Source organism: Phoenix dactylifera, chromosome 8, assembly GCF_009389715.1.
Source record: "Phoenix dactylifera cultivar Barhee BC4 chromosome 8, palm_55x_up_171113_PBpolish2nd_filt_p, whole genome shotgun sequence".
Taxonomy (NCBI): Eukaryota; Viridiplantae; Streptophyta; class Magnoliopsida; order Arecales; family Arecaceae; genus Phoenix; species Phoenix dactylifera.
Window position 1 is genome coordinate 20174511 of NC_052399.1, and position 15738 is coordinate 20190248.

Here is a 15738-nt window from a genome sequence, read left to right on the forward strand (position 1 = left end):
ATGGCTCATTGTCACTTGGCTACAATTTAACACACGAATCCAGCTTATCGCACCAAAACTTGGGTTTATTCGAAGCTGCTGCCCCTTTTTTTCCTTCCCAATGGCTGGTGCGATAAGGTGGGACCATGATGCCCAAAAAGTCAAGTCAAGTTTAGATATCAGTTATGTCATCATGTTCCGATCAAAATAAATATATAACCGTGTCAAGGGTTGTCTAGAATTGGGACAGCGGATTGCATAAAGATGGTTGACTCGGTCCCTTTGGTACTTTCTCGCTGCATTCTAGCGGACGTCCAGTGTGGCGATTTACTTGGAAAATAAGAATCAAGGCATCATTGACTCATCATAGTCTGTCATGATTCTCACCATAGCAATTTATTTTCTTTGGTTTGTAGTAGTGTCATAGACTCAAAAAGTAATAAGGGAAAACCATGCATTAATTACTGCCATGTTCTACATAAACCTATTAAATCCGATTAATCACTTGATTAATATCCAACTTCTAAGTCAAGTAATTTGCGCAAGTTAGATATATTTGTGGTTGGCTCGGTCATTGTATGGTATGCTTAATGTAGCTAGAGCTCGAATTGAAAATTTGATACAGACCATTAATATTGATTTAAGACCATTGAAATCACCTCTGCTCTGATATGATACCATGTTGAAATCACCATCCCTGATGTAAGACGGTATACAGTCTGATTGACCAGTTCAGCAACTACCAAGACTTGCCGAGTCGCTTAGAATTAGAATAGTTACATCGTTGTCTTCCATCAATCACTTTGTTTCATTAAATGGTGCATTTCACAATACTAATTCGAAGAAACCAATTAGAATACGTCAACAAGTCCCTAGAACAACAGGCAAGGGTCCGGATCCAAAAGTTGACCAATTTAATTTGGAATGCTGACATTTTCTGGACGAGCAACTCAGCCGATAAGAGCCGGGCACGTCCAGCATAACTAAATATAAAACTGGCTTGGAAATAATGTGACTCGCCGAGGTAACGATGAACAGCTGGTGTGTAATATGTTGCTTCCAAGAGACTAGAGAGCGGTAATGCTGAACGTCCGGTAGCGAAGTAGTACATTGGATGCATCATGCATGGCACGGGTATGCAAGGGAAAAAGCTATTAGTTAGCTCATATAGTCCGAGTTTTAGATGAAAAAAGGACCACGTATCCGCCACCAAGGTTCAAACCTTGTCCCTACACTACAAAATATGTCAATCAATTTAGCTTGAAAGGTGTTCATGCGCTCAACAAAATTTCTATGATGAATGCACCAGCGAAGGTCGCCTGGAGACCACCTTTTTTTTTTTTTTTTGACACATACGCTATGGCGCTGATCTTCAAGTATAAATCGAATAAGCAAGGTAGGACGGGACTTCCCCTACTGATGATAGGGTTCATCCGTCCTTTTTTTATAAAAAAGAAAAACGTAAAGCATCCCCACGCCATCCGTCCTATAGCTCTTTCTTCTCGTCAAGCCATCCGTTCTATAACTCTTCTTCTTTGTGAAGCAATCCGTCCATCCATAAAGTTTTTTTCCTTCCCTCCGAATCCCTTTCTCCTCCAAAATTGATGAAATTATAGTAAGATCGATTCAATAGTGAAGGCACGCGTTGTGAGAGTTTTTCTAGATCAATATATCAGAAATCCACAAAGGCCTAACAGGGATAGGTCATAGAGTTGCTCCAGTTGGTTTGTTTCCTGCCGAGTCAAGAGCCTGCGAGCTTGAATAGTCCATGAAAGAATTCTCCAACACCACTGTGAGAATGCTCGAGAATTCGGTTTAAGGACTCTAGCATAAAGGTAAAAGAAAATATAAGGTACTGTATATATATGCCCATACTTCCTCCCAAAAATGAGTAGTCTCCCCATTGTCAATGTTAAACGCAGCACGGGTGCAAAAGGCCGAAGTCTGCGAAATAAGATCCCTCCATACGAGAGAAAGGTTATTAAGACTTTTTTAGCTCTCATTCTCGATCTTCATCTTGAATGGTAACCATAATTAATCTGTTTCCACCATGGGTTGCTCAAACCATGCAGATCTTCCAAGTTCCATGCCCACCACTACAAGAATTCAACATTTTAGTGATGAACTTTTAGCGACGAAATACAAGTCTAATCACAAAAAATCCCATATTTAGTGATGAAAATAAGAAGTGGTCATAACAAATTATTTTGGTCTATATCTTTGATGACGCAATAAAATGCTGTCACAAAATATATATATTTTTGTGACTATTTTTTATTTTATCACAAAAAAAACATCATTAAATAGATCTTTTTTAAGGTGAAAAAATAAGTTTGGCACCAAAATTAATTTTGGTCAACTCACTAAAGACAATTTTATGATTCATCACTAAAACTTATGTTTTTAGTAATGACATCCTAAAATGGTCATTGTAGATATATGCCTTTAATGACGAACTTATAGAGTGATTAATAATTATAATATATGTATTTAATCACCATTTTTATTTCATCATTAATTGTATTAGCTTTTCAGGGCCAAAACAAATTCGTCACAGAAGAAGATTATTAGTGATGATATTAGATCCTCATTAAAACTCATCTTTGGTCATTAATTTTTTATCACTAAATATGATCGACTTTATATTTTTGTCGCCAAAACTTTTAGCCACGGGGCATTTAGTAACAATCTAGCGACTAAATATTTTTGGTTTCTAAAATCTTTTAATGAGGAAAGTAAAAAAAAATTATGACTAAATTTTTTGTCGGTAAAAATCTGAATTTTCGTAGTGTGCTTAGCCAGTAGAGTCTGGTTCATCTGATCAATGTTTGTTATCCCCTAACTGCCTTGCCCCTTCGACCTGCAGATGGTATCCCAATTTGCTGGACAATGAAATCCATTAACACCGTCCTTCCCTTTCCACAGAAATGCTCTCCTTATTTTATCATTTCTATTTTCCACCAATTTATGGAGTTTGAACACTTCCACATATGTCACATATAGAGGTGCAAATGGGTCGGGTTGGGTTGGGTCTTGAGTGACCCCAACCCAATCCAGTTTCTTGTTCGAATCCTACTTTTGGACCGAGACCCAACCCAATAAAAGATTGGGTCAGATCGGTTCAGTTCGGGTCCACAAATATAATTTTTGACTTAATGGGTTATTCAAATCGGGTCGGATCCATGTATAATTCGAACCCAACCCCAAAAAAAATTCATGTTGGGTCGGATCCTATTAGGGCAAATAAAATAAAGCTGGGCCCAAAAAACAATTAGCTTGGCAACCCTATGTTCAACCATCCCCGTGCGTCAACTTGGACCGATCTCCTGGTTCCAAGAGTAGCGTACAAAACTTATTTTCTTATGGGCCAAAGCATGCTTTGAAGGCTATGCTGGGGGCTTGGTAGTAAGCCCATTAACAACAGCACCGTCTATGCTTCACTTATACTTTACTTGCTTTCAAGCTCTGAACAAAGGGACTTTCTCAAATTCTTGGCAGCTTCTGCTTTTGATAAAAAGCAGCGGCAGCTCTCACTGTTCGATCAGAGTACCCATCCATCTCCTATAAAATCACGTCGTCCGTCGGTTCAAGAAATGCATAGGGAAGGCACCTCAATGGAGACAGTGGCAAAAGAGTAGAGCAGCGAGAGGATATATTGCTAATTAGCTACGGCGCAAAGTAACGACCAATGACTGTTTGGTCTGTGGCAGTGCGAAGGTAAGTTACTGTATGGGCCGTCTGGGCTGCTCTACGCCATGCCTTAAGCACTAGTTCCACGCTTCCATTTGACTTAACCCACCCTCCCCCCCACCCTCGAGTTCACTTTTTCAATCAGAGGCAAACAGCACTGTTTAGGTAGCTTTTGATAATGGAGGGCAGGCCTCGATACATAAACAGTTGTGTGCCTTTTTGCATGCAAACAAAGTAGCTTTCCTGTCATCATTCAGACAAAGATAGAGCTTTTATGGAATTAATTTTTAATCACGAGGAACCTTCAAATGCAAATACAATTACTTTAGCTGCCACCATGCTCTCCTTCTTGCCCGCACAGAATTAGAAATGCCAATTCATACTAATTATCCATTCTGGCAAGCAAGCCTTATCAAGTTTGGTGGACGCCATTAATCTCTGTCACCATCATTTTTCTGTGACTTGTTTAGATGCATGAATGTAAGTCGATAGGGTCACAGGAGTATGAGAAATGAGAATGATACGTAAAAGCATAGTCCACATGAATAAAATTCACCCCCTCTCTTTTCGTCGGAAATGCCACCTCTAATTAATTGATAGGCTAACACCGCAAGAGATTGGCAAATCCTTTGTCCAAACCCCACTTGCATCCATTATCTGATAAGCCCAACAATAAAGAATATTACAATTTAGTTTGAGCAAGGCAAAGGTGAATCCCTTGTCCAGTCAAAACAATCCTTTTTCTTATGAAGTTTTTTTAAAAAATTAAACTTAAAGAAATCAGTTCATGCATAAGCTTCAATTTCTATTGATTAAATAATTTTGAGAATCAGAGAGATGGAACTGTGTTGTTACTCTTTTACTAACTTAAGAGAATTATTAGTGACAACCAAGCACCAGGGTCATGCTTCTGACTTTCTCCTACAAAGCGTTTCACATTTTGCCATTCAATGTGAACAAGTGTTCCACATTTTATCATTGGAGTATAATTTGTCTAATGCCAAGCTTTAATAAGGAGGAAATCATGCTCTATACTATGCCAACCACATCCGTTTAGTGATAAATGAGGTCCGACGAATGATGCATCGAGAACGCACGTATAATTACCAAAGTACATTTAGGCCTCGTGGATTAAAAGCGGGAGAGATGGGAATTTATACGGAAATAGATTTTGTGAGAGGAATATATAGTTATAGACATGCAGGGTGGGAAAAAACTATGTGATGGTATAAATGGGGTTTAGGATAATTATAATGTGAGATAAAATTTGCTATTTTAATCTTCCACAGGACAGCTGGTGGAAAAGTTGGGGAGTGTTTTGTTATTCATCTTGTTTTGTCTCCTGCTCAAATAGTTGAACTCTGTTTCCTTATTTACTTTGTGTTCTTTTTTTTTTTTTTGAATTTGTTGTTCTGATATGAATTTGTTAATTCAGGTGCTAACTTTGATGAGACAGAAATGAACTCTCTTTGGTTTACCGAGAATTTACGTGGTTTCTTTGGATAGAGTTCGATTCTGTGGCAGATGATGTGGTGGTGCAACTGACGAGGCTACGAAAATGGAGAGGATAGATGGTGATGAAGGCTGCGGGCTTTAGCTGCAGTAGCGAAGGCGCCGCGGCCAGTATTAACGAGCCCTAGTCTATTACCTGCGTGATTCTGGACTCCAGCAATCATTTCTTGTTTGCTCAACCACTATTGATTAAATTAAGTTCATTTTGATTGTTGTTTAACTAAACTTAACCCACTCCTCGCCTGATAGATAGGAATTTTTGGTGCCAGCACTGGTAACACCGAACCACGTACTAGACCTGAGTGAGAGAGAAGATAGCTTCTATGTTATATAAATATTTTTTAATATGTTTGACTCCGGGAGTTAATAATCTAGTAGAATTTTTATGGATTCACTTCTTGGTTAAAATAGCATCAAACGCCAATCCGGGGACCAGTTTTGACCGTTACATCTTCGAATACTTGGCTAATTTCGCCTTATCCACCAGGTCTACTTGTAACCCGGTGAGCCAATCGTCGCCCGTCCTTATCCGGGGACCAGCTTATCGTCATCAGTTCACCTTCCCGCAGTTCAACCTGATCTCCCCACTGGTCCCGGTCAGCGGGGTGATGCTCCCCATCTTCACCATCGCGCGGGTGAAGGCACTCGCAAACAACGCAGCGTTGGTGCTGAATTGCCGGACCAGCGCGTCCTGCGACCCACCGTTGAAGAGCTCCTGGTCCGAGTGCAGCAGCCCCCGCTGGGCCACCAGGTTCTGGTAGTAGTCGTTGCCGAACCGGTTCGGGGTCTGGATATCGAGCGGCGCGAGGTTGCTGTCGCCGCCCGAGGCCGGGCAGTTCCGCCTCCTCAAGGCCGCAAAGCTGGGATTGATGTCGGTGTCGTTGTAGATGTGGGCACGGAAGTTCTTGCATTGAGCCTGGCCGATGGTGTGGCCGCCGGAGAGCGCGGTCATGTCTTGAGCGTTGAGGCCCTTGGCGGCGAACATGGAGATGAGCGTGGAGAGGCTGGACCCGGGACCGGGGAGGTTGCTGTTGGCCGCGCTCTGGCTCGCCGTCCTTGCATCCCTCCTGCCCAGCTGCACCGTCCAAGTTGGCCCGCCGAGCTACAACGTATCTTATTCGTATCAGCTTGAAGCATTAAGATTCAACGTTGATGGTGAAAGAGAAGGTGTGAAATGATGGGGTGCGACACTAACCAAGTTGACTCCATCGCGAGCTGCGAGGGCGAGGATGTCAGCGCATGAGACGGTGGCTTTGCAGGCAGCTTCGACACGGGCTTTGATGGTGTCGATGACTTCGAATCCACGGACGGAGTTTTGGTTTGGGAAAGCATTCTGCTCGCCGGTGAACGTTGCCGTGTCATCGAGAAGGATCGACCCGTCACAGCCCTGAAGGAAACAGAGGACGTCCGTTCAGCAACCGAGAAGTAAATAAAACAAGATTATTTTAAGCTAAGTTGAACAAAAACGTTTACTCCAATACGGTTACATTCTGAAAAGAAACTTGAAAAGCTATTGGATCGCACGTAAAAGTTTGCACCCATCTTTTAATTTGGCACACGTCTACTGTACTTAGGGGAGGGCTTAGTAACTAACTTCTTAAGTTTTAGCAGATTTGTGGCAGTGATTAGGACTGATATATACAACCGCTGTAAATTGCTTTCTAAGCTTGTAAGCTATAGAGGGACCTTCGAATGATTGGTCCGGTACAGGGACAACAAGGTGCGATTTAAGAAGGGTATAGCTGCCTAAGTTTCGATCTTTTGTGATGCAAGTTTTTTTTTTTTGCATCAGATAGAACTATACAGCTCTTGATAACCATCATATCATCCCATCACAAACATGAATGGCCACGCGCATTATGTTGCATGCCAAACATGGTACTTAAAAAAAAAAGGTTGTTGGATATTTGACAATTGTCCATCTCTCCGATGAGATGACATAGTAAAGATCCAAAGCTATAATTTTTTATAGTGCAAATCATGCACCGCAGAGATTACCAAATCACAGCTACCTAGCAGCATAACGTTGCTATTGGCTGCATGTAAAACATTTGGACCAAGATAGTATAACCGTGTTGCTAGTTTGCTACCCCTTTAAACTACAGCCAGGTAGCCAGACCATCTTTATATTGTTCTTCGTTCCAACACACTTACCTTATAATTCAAATTAGAGATTAGCCAGTTGATTGTGTTTCTAAGATGTAAATCAACTGCTAAACAGGTAAACTAGCTTCGTATAAGTGGCATGAATGATGAAGGTGATCTATGGACCTTCTTCTAAAGTGTAATTAACATGCTTGCAGCATACTATAACGAAGGTGGTCGCAGATATACGTCAAAAGAAGAAAAGGAAAACGAGGGAGCAAATAAGGAATTGTGTCGCACATTTACAAAGCAGTCGTGGAAGAAAAGCCGAAGGATGGATGCACCCATCCTTGGCTCCCTACTGACGGCCTGTGCCATGGCCGAGCGCACGATGCTTTGTACATTTGGGCAGCTTGTTGCATAGAACGTAGGTGAAAGCTGCCCTTGGGCAGCGCAAGCGAGCAGTGATAGCAGAGAGAGCAAAAGGAAGCTATGGGAGAAGGCCATAGCTAAAGAAGGCTATAAGGTTGCTCCAAGAGTTTGAGCTGAGATGAGAGAAGTGCTTTCCCAGGACCCCCATATATAGTGTAGTTGTTGCATGCATGGAATGCTCATTGGTTGCTGGAATTCAAACTTTGCTGCTCTGACTGGGCCCGTTACCCTAATTGCTGCATATTTTTTTTTTTAAGAACAAGTTAGGTTTGTTATCCAACTTGACATAATAAACGAGAATCACGGGAATGCAAGATGCCTTGTAACAAGGACGCCTTGCCGTTTGGATTATCTTTTTCTTTGCCCCATTCTTCCCAGCGTTCATAGCATGTTGAGAAGGGTGGAGCATGGACAATAGATATTTCATACCTTTTCAGTGAGACAGCCCTAGATGCATATGTTTTTGGTTGCAGGCAAGATTCCAGCTCCAAATTCCAACTTGCCAGCTGGGCTCAAATACGACTGCTCAACAAAAAGGCCATCCATTGGATATTGAATTGGTTCCACTGTTCAAGCCATAGTGGCATCCAATAGGACCCATCGATGGGACTTCTATACTGACAAGTCAATGTATACCATAAATATTTTTTTTATAAATAATTTTTTTATTAAATCAATTTAGATTAAATATATACATACGAATCATAAAATAAAATATAAAAAATATTTTTTTGACAAAATAATCTAGAAATGCAATTACTGAAATTTCTCTCCGGCACATCCCCTTCGACAGTCACGACAAAGTGAATGAATGGCGCTTTTGTTAATAAAATGCTTGGATGGCCCTTTTTCTTGACAACGAGATGGGACCAACTGCATATCGTCAAACATTTCTTTTTATTATCTCTGAAGAGCTAATAGAAAAGAAGGAAAAGGATCATACATTCCTTTAACATTGTCACCAGGGGCGACGTTTGCTTTCAAGTCATCTGAAGAATTGTTTGATGATAGCAGCTAAAGTCCTTTTTTCAGTGATATATCAAATTACTTAGTCCATCTGAAGACTGATATACCATTTCTACTGGTTTTGATACGTTGAACATAATAATTACAATTCATGGTAGACGATTCACCTTTAGGGGCTAGCTAAATGATCCACATTTAATTAGGAGGACAGTCCAGATAAATGGTTTGGCTGTAGAATGCTCCCTTATCACTCTATATAATTTTCAATGCTAGAGAAAACTTCTGGTATTGTTGGGCCGATCTTTGGATAGCTGTTCCTTCTGTGATGATTCAATGGAATCGGAGAAGCATATATTTATTCATTAATTGCTCCTTGATTTCTGAAATATGGGAGAATTAAAAGCCTTCTTAATTTCTTTGCTTGGGCTATTTGTGGGGTATTATCGATATCTGACAAGCACCTATATATACAGAACACACTAGTGTGACCCTCTAACCCATTCTTTTTTTGGCTCATTTTACCATCTTTTGTAATCCTGGAGGCTCTTTTTTTTCCCTCGTTAGTCGTTTCTTTCTCTACTCCCTTGTATAAGCACTCTTTTCCTAAATTTGGGTGACCCGGGGGGGGGGGGGGGGGGGGGGGGGGGGCGTGAGTTTAATATTTAAACTCAGTTTAAATATCTGAGTTTATGAGTTTATTATTATGTAAATCTTTCTTTCACAATCGGATATTAAACTGAGTTTAATATTAAAGCATAGCAAAATATTAAACTGAGTTTGACGTAACATCAGATATAGTCCAAATAATAAATGCTTGATGTACAAGAAGTCAAGAACTCATAAACTCAAATACTTCGGTGAGGGTTGATGGTTAGACTCATGATCATGGTTGCTTTTTTTTTTTTGGAAGGACGCTGGTTACTTTCAAAGTTATGCTCAAAATAATACACTCGGAGAAAATAAATTGCTTTTAAAATTTTAAAAATAATATTTTTTTCAAACTAGAATATTTTTTTCGGATACTTATGGAATATTAAAAAAGCATATGGTTTAGTATGATACTCTCCTACTTTTTTTTTTTTGTCAATTCGCTGCGGCATCGTGCAATTATTGGTTAGTTGAGTTCCACCAGCTTAGCGGCAGTGCAATTATTGGTACAAATATATCTGTATTTTATATATATATTCATTTTTTTGTGACTGATTCAATCAATAATTTTCTCCATAGGACATGCACCCAAGGAGAGCCCATGCCACGCTCCGAGCGTGCACTTTGAGAGAAACGTGCATGTTCCTGGCTGACTACAATTTCATGGTCAACCAGACAACGGGTGCTTCCATTCTAATCTAATCATGGCTTGGCTCTTAATTTATAAGCGGGCAAGAAATGCATGACGCGATCTCGAGAAAAACTTGGCCTCCAAGGAGACTATCTTACAAAAATCAACGAGCAGCATATATAAATATACCAAGCTGTCATCACACGTACTGTTTGTTTTCTTTTTGTAAAATATTTATAGTAGTGTTTACTTTGTTTCATTCCATGTCAAACAATGTTATCCCCAAAGAAAAAGATATAATTGGAGACGCTTCATTCAATGGAAAGGTGCATCCAAACGAAACTGCAGAAGGAAAAGGATGGAAGCCGTTTTCCTCCCCCGTTTCTTATTTTATTCTTCACCTCCAAAACATTGCTTTCTTTACGAAAATCACCGAAGAAGCAGCGGTCACTTGGCTACAATTTAACACCGGATTCCCGTTAATCGCACCAAGAATATTGGTTCTATTGGAAGCAGCTGTCCCGTTTTTGTCCTTCCCAATGGCTGGTGATAAGGTGGGTCCATGATATCTTAAAAGTCATCACGTCCAAGCACGCCGTGGACGAATGGCATGGGCCATAATGGACCAGATCCAAAATCTAAACCTCATCCCATCCATGGCAATTATAAGTTTCAAATAAAATATATAACCATGTCAAGGGTTTTCCAGAATTGGGACGGCGCATTGCATGTAGATAGTTGGCTCGGTCACTTGGTACTTTCTCGCTGCATTCTAGTGGGACATCCAACAAGGTAATTTACTTGAAAATAAGAACCGAGGCATCATTGACTCATCATTAATTTATTTTCTTTATTTTTTAGTAGTATCATAGACTGAGAAAGTAATATGGGAAACCATGACTATCGTAGATCCAATTAATAAACTTGATTAATATCCAACTTCTAGGTCAAGTAATTTTGCGCTTGTTAGATATATTCATGCTTGGACCAGGCATTGTATGGTGTGCTTAATGTTGCTAGTGGCCGAGTTGGAAATTTGATAGAGACCATTAATGTTGATTTAGGAACGATGCGTCACAGCCCAGATGTAAAATGGTCTAGGGTCTGATGGACTAATTCAGCAACTAACAAGGCTTGCCAGGTCACATAGAATTAGAATAGTCACATGGTTGTGTTCCATCAATCATTTTGCTTCATTAAGTGACACAGTTCACAATACCAATTCAAAGGAACGAATTAGAATACGTCAGACCACTATAATTTGTGAGCGATATTTTTGAGTTGATAAAAGATGGTCGTAGAGCTTCATTTAAGGCTCATTTGGTTCGCGGAAAGCATTTTTCCTTCTAAAAATGTGATTGCTGAAAAGCAAACTTCTGAGAAGAGGATGTCTGGAAAAATACTTTTAGCATGTTTAGTTGACAATGAAAAAGTGACAGATTTCAGGAGTGCTTATGTTTGGTTAACCATCCACTTTTATGTGAAAGTTGTGTGTAATTTCTATTATACCCTTAATAAAAATTAGATCTTTAATATCTCTTTAATGCTGAAGGACTTTTTTGAAAAAAAAATAGAATGATTTTCGGGTTACAAAAAAGTAACTTTTCCATGTTTTTCATGGGAAAGACTTTTTCATGAAACGTGGGAATCATATTTCCATGAGAATACAACTTTTTCATCTCTCTCCTTTGAAAACTACGACCAAACAAGAGACATCTCATTACTTTCCCATTGACTACACTTTTTTTTCTTCTTTTTTCGTGAACCGAATGCCAATAACAAGTTTGGATCCAAAAATTAATGAGTTTAATTTGGAACGACGACATTTGCTCGACGCGCAACTCAAACGGTAAGAGATAGGCATGTCCATCAACTATCTTGGAAATGTATGTTGTTTTCTAGAGACTAAAGAGCGGCAATAATGAACGTCTAGTAGCGAAGAAGTACATTGGATGGCACGAACCACAAAAGGCTTCTGCAACGCCGAGTCAAAAGTTGGGGGTCGACGGATCTTCGATCAAACTGTAGTAGGTGTCAGGCCAGAACTGCATAAAGAGGAGTCTTCTATGCGAGAGGAGTGTGGGCACGAACTACATCGTGCTTGAGGAGGACTCAACCATGGTGATCGAGTGAATCTAGGAGCCGGGCCGTAGGGCTAGTAGGATGCGGCTGATTTACAACATCCGCAGTCTTTTGGATGAGCGCGTCTCTCATAGGGCTACTCATGCCTATAGAGAAGCAAACAGTGCAGCGAACTAGGTGGCATCCTTTGCGGCTCAGCATTCTGGAGATTTTATTTGGGACAACTATGTTCCGGTTCTATCTCCCTTGTTTTCTTATCCTTTTTGGCTTTATTGGCTGCACTCACACTCGCAGTGTGTGAGCTACTGTTGTAAAAAACAAAAAAAAAAAACCCTCCGAGCTTGGATATTCCAAGAAAGACTATTCCAACGCTACCATGTCGATGCTCGAATTCAGTTTAGGAACTCTAGCATGTAAGTAAAAGGGAATACAAGGTGCTGTATCAATCCATGCATGCATTCTCCCGAAAATGGGTAATCTCTCCATTGCCAATGTTAAATGCAACATAGGTCCAAAAAGGCCGATGTCTGTGAACTAAGATGCCTCCATACAGGAGAAAAGTTATTAAGACTTTTTCTGGCTCTCATTCTCAATCTTCTTCTCGAGTAGCAAGCATAATTAATCTATTCTCACCACGGGTTGCTCGAATTATGCAGAAACTTTCATGCCTACTTAGCCAGTAGAGTCTGGTTCATTTGATCAATATTCATTATCTCCAATCCTCCCTGCTCCTTCGACCTGCAGATGGTATCCCAATTTTCCACACATTTAAATCCATTAACACTATCCTGCCCTCCTTATTTTATCAATTCTATTTACCACCAATTTATAGAGTTTGAACGCATGCATATAATCAGAAGGCCAGTTGATCAGAGTCAATCTACCTCCCCAAGATAACAGTCTTCCTTTCCATAAAGATAGCCTCGAGTTCACTTTCTCAATCAGGGGTAGCCAGCACTGTTTCGTTGGCTTTGATGATGAACGGGTAGGCCCGAATACATGAACAATAGTGTGCCTTGTTTCGTTGGTTTACCCAACATGCAAACAAAGTAGCTTCACTGTCATCCATATTCAGACAAAGATAGAGCTTTCATACATGGAATTAATTTTCAATCACGAGGAACCTTCAAATGCAAATACAAATACTTTAGCTGCCACCATGCTCTCCTTCTCGCCCGCACAGAATTAGAAATGCCAATTCATAATAATTATCCATCCGAGCAAGCAAGCTTTATCAAGTTTGGTGGACGCCATTAATCTCTGTCGCCATCATTTTTCTGTGACTTGTTTGGATGCATGCATGAATGAGAAATGAGAATGATCCGTAAAAGCATACTCCACATGAATAAAGTTCACCCATCTCTTTTTGTCGGAAATGCCACCTCTAATTAATAGGCTGAAACCGCAAGAGATTGGCAAACCCTTTGTCCAAACACCACTTGCATCCATTACCTGATAAGCCCAATAAAGAATATTACAATTTAGTTTGAGCAAGGCAAAGGTGAATCCCTTGTGCAATCAGAAGAATCCTTTTTTCTTATGAAGTTTAAAAATAAAATTAAACGCAAAGAAAACAGCTCATGCAGAAGCTTCCATTTCTATTGATTAAATGATTTTGAGAATCAGAGAGAAGGAACTGTGTTGTTACTCTTTTACTAACTTAAGAGAATTATTAGTGACAACCAAGCACCAGAGTCATGCATTTTAATTTAATCTAATCAGGTCCACCTAGCAACATTATGGATGCTTCTCTTGACTTTCTCCTAGAAAGCGGTCCATATTCTTCCATTCAATGCATGTGAACAAGTGTGCTCAGATTATCGCCTACTCTTCGTTGGGTTTTATCATTGGAGTATAATTTGTCTAATTCCAAGGTTTAATAAGGAGGAAATCATGTTCTATAATTTGTCAACCATACTCGTCTAGTGATAAATCTTACCATTCGATGAGGTCCGATGAATGATGCATTGAGAACATGCGTGTTAGCAAAGTACAAGTGCGACATGTGGACCCATCGCTAGCTCGGATCCTTGCTGCTTATATGTATGGAGTTGGTTTCCTAACGGACTAGCGTTTAGGTGTGCTGTATGTCATCTTTTCTTTGAGTTGAACTGATCACTCCCTATGTACCAAAAAAAAAAAAAACAAGTGCGACAATATTGACCTTTAAGGTGCTATTTGCCAAAAGTCACAGGCCTAGTTTGAAACATTTGTTAAGCTGCTGAACAATGCTCACCATGCTGAAATGCTAGGATCGAACAGCTAGCTATTGGTCATCCTATTAATTTCGAGCGAGCATTGGAGTCAAATAAAACTGTTATATAACCCCAAACAACTGCAAATTGCAAGGAAGAGACAATTTTAGCACGAGAATATCCTCAACCCCATGGGCTCACACTCCACATGATTAAATTTCTTTGACTTCAGTGCCTCACACTCTTCAGCCACATCCCTCATAATTGAGAGGCAAAGGGGAATCAAATAATTAAGTTTGACGAATTCATATGCGTACGTAGGAGGCATACTTCTATTTCACTAGAAACCCTGCCTCCCTTTGTGGGATTGCTACTGATCTACAATATTAGCAAGAAATCCTGAGGCGCCGATCCCCTTGCACAAATTCAAACACCAAGATATCCCATGCCTTCCCTTACAAATATAGCCCATAAAGGGCGGCTATACAAGTTCTTTGGGTGGCTACAAGCCATAAAAGTATGCTGAAACTTCTCACAGACGCGCATGTATATGATATATTGTTGTTGCAAGAGAACTTAGACCCTAGTGATTTTACCCTAGTAAACCCTAGTTTTGCTTGTTCTGCTTGATTTCTTGGATAATTGGTGGGTGTCCAGCTGTTGGAGGGTCGGGCTTTAGAATCTCTAAGGAGTGAGTGAATAAATTAATAACAATCTTTTACGATGCTAAGCTTTTCTAATGCCTCTTGCACTCATCCCAATCGGTCAAGGAGGCATCCCTATTCCATACCTGAAGCATGCGTGATAGAGCACATTAGTTCAGGTGTTTGAGTTGGTGGGTGTTGCGAGTTTGGGCCGTCAATGATCTTTGGAGGCCTGAAAGGCCGGCCCACAACGTGAATATATCTTGAGGCCCTAAATCCAACTAGGCCTATGCGCGAAATTCCCCCGTGACAGCCAAACCATGGTGTTGATGCTGTGGGTAAGCCAAACCAATCATGGCGCGAGCCATGCCCAAAAATATGCCCAGAATCGAGGATCCTAATCGGCGATGTGCAATTTACATTGCAGAGTGCTGTATAGAGCCGGATGGCTGTCAAATTATTCGATCATGAAGATGAATGGCTATCAAATAGGTATGGCACGCAATGGTTGTCCATCTTTCTGGTTGGATAAGGTAGCGGCCATCTAGGGTTATATACCACTAGTCTGCTGTGCAAATCATGCATGGACCGAATTCACCGGTCGATATCAAGCATTGCGGTGTTGCATGAGGTACAAACCAAAAGCGGGACCTCCCCTCGCCCATTAATTAGCACCCATGCTGGCGGTAGGTCTGATGCCTTTGTCATACGTTACACCTGACAGGACATTGCCCTTCTAATCACAACGAAATTAATCATCAATTCATAAACAACCAATACATAATTCCATGCATCAAATGGATGGAAACACATATATATTATTCAATTCACGATTTCGTTTTCTTGTTTTAAAGAAAACACAAGAACAGCCGTC

General features: G+C 40.4%; 1 protein-coding gene across 1 annotated transcript; it reads right to left on the bottom strand.

Moving 5' to 3' along the window:
• Positions 1 to 5540: 5540 nt before the first annotated feature.
• LOC103707341 (peroxidase P7-like) lies at positions 5541 to 7826 on the bottom strand. The gene is made up of 3 exons (XM_008791785.4): positions 7567 to 7826; positions 6377 to 6568; positions 5541 to 6283 (listed from the first exon to the last, which is right to left on the bottom strand). Exons 1-3 carry the CDS (start codon positions 7771 to 7773, stop codon positions 5732 to 5734), a joined length of 951 nt encoding a protein of 316 aa, XP_008790007.2. The 5' UTR covers positions 7774 to 7826; the 3' UTR covers positions 5541 to 5731.
• Positions 7827 to 15738: the final 7912 nt, after the last annotated feature.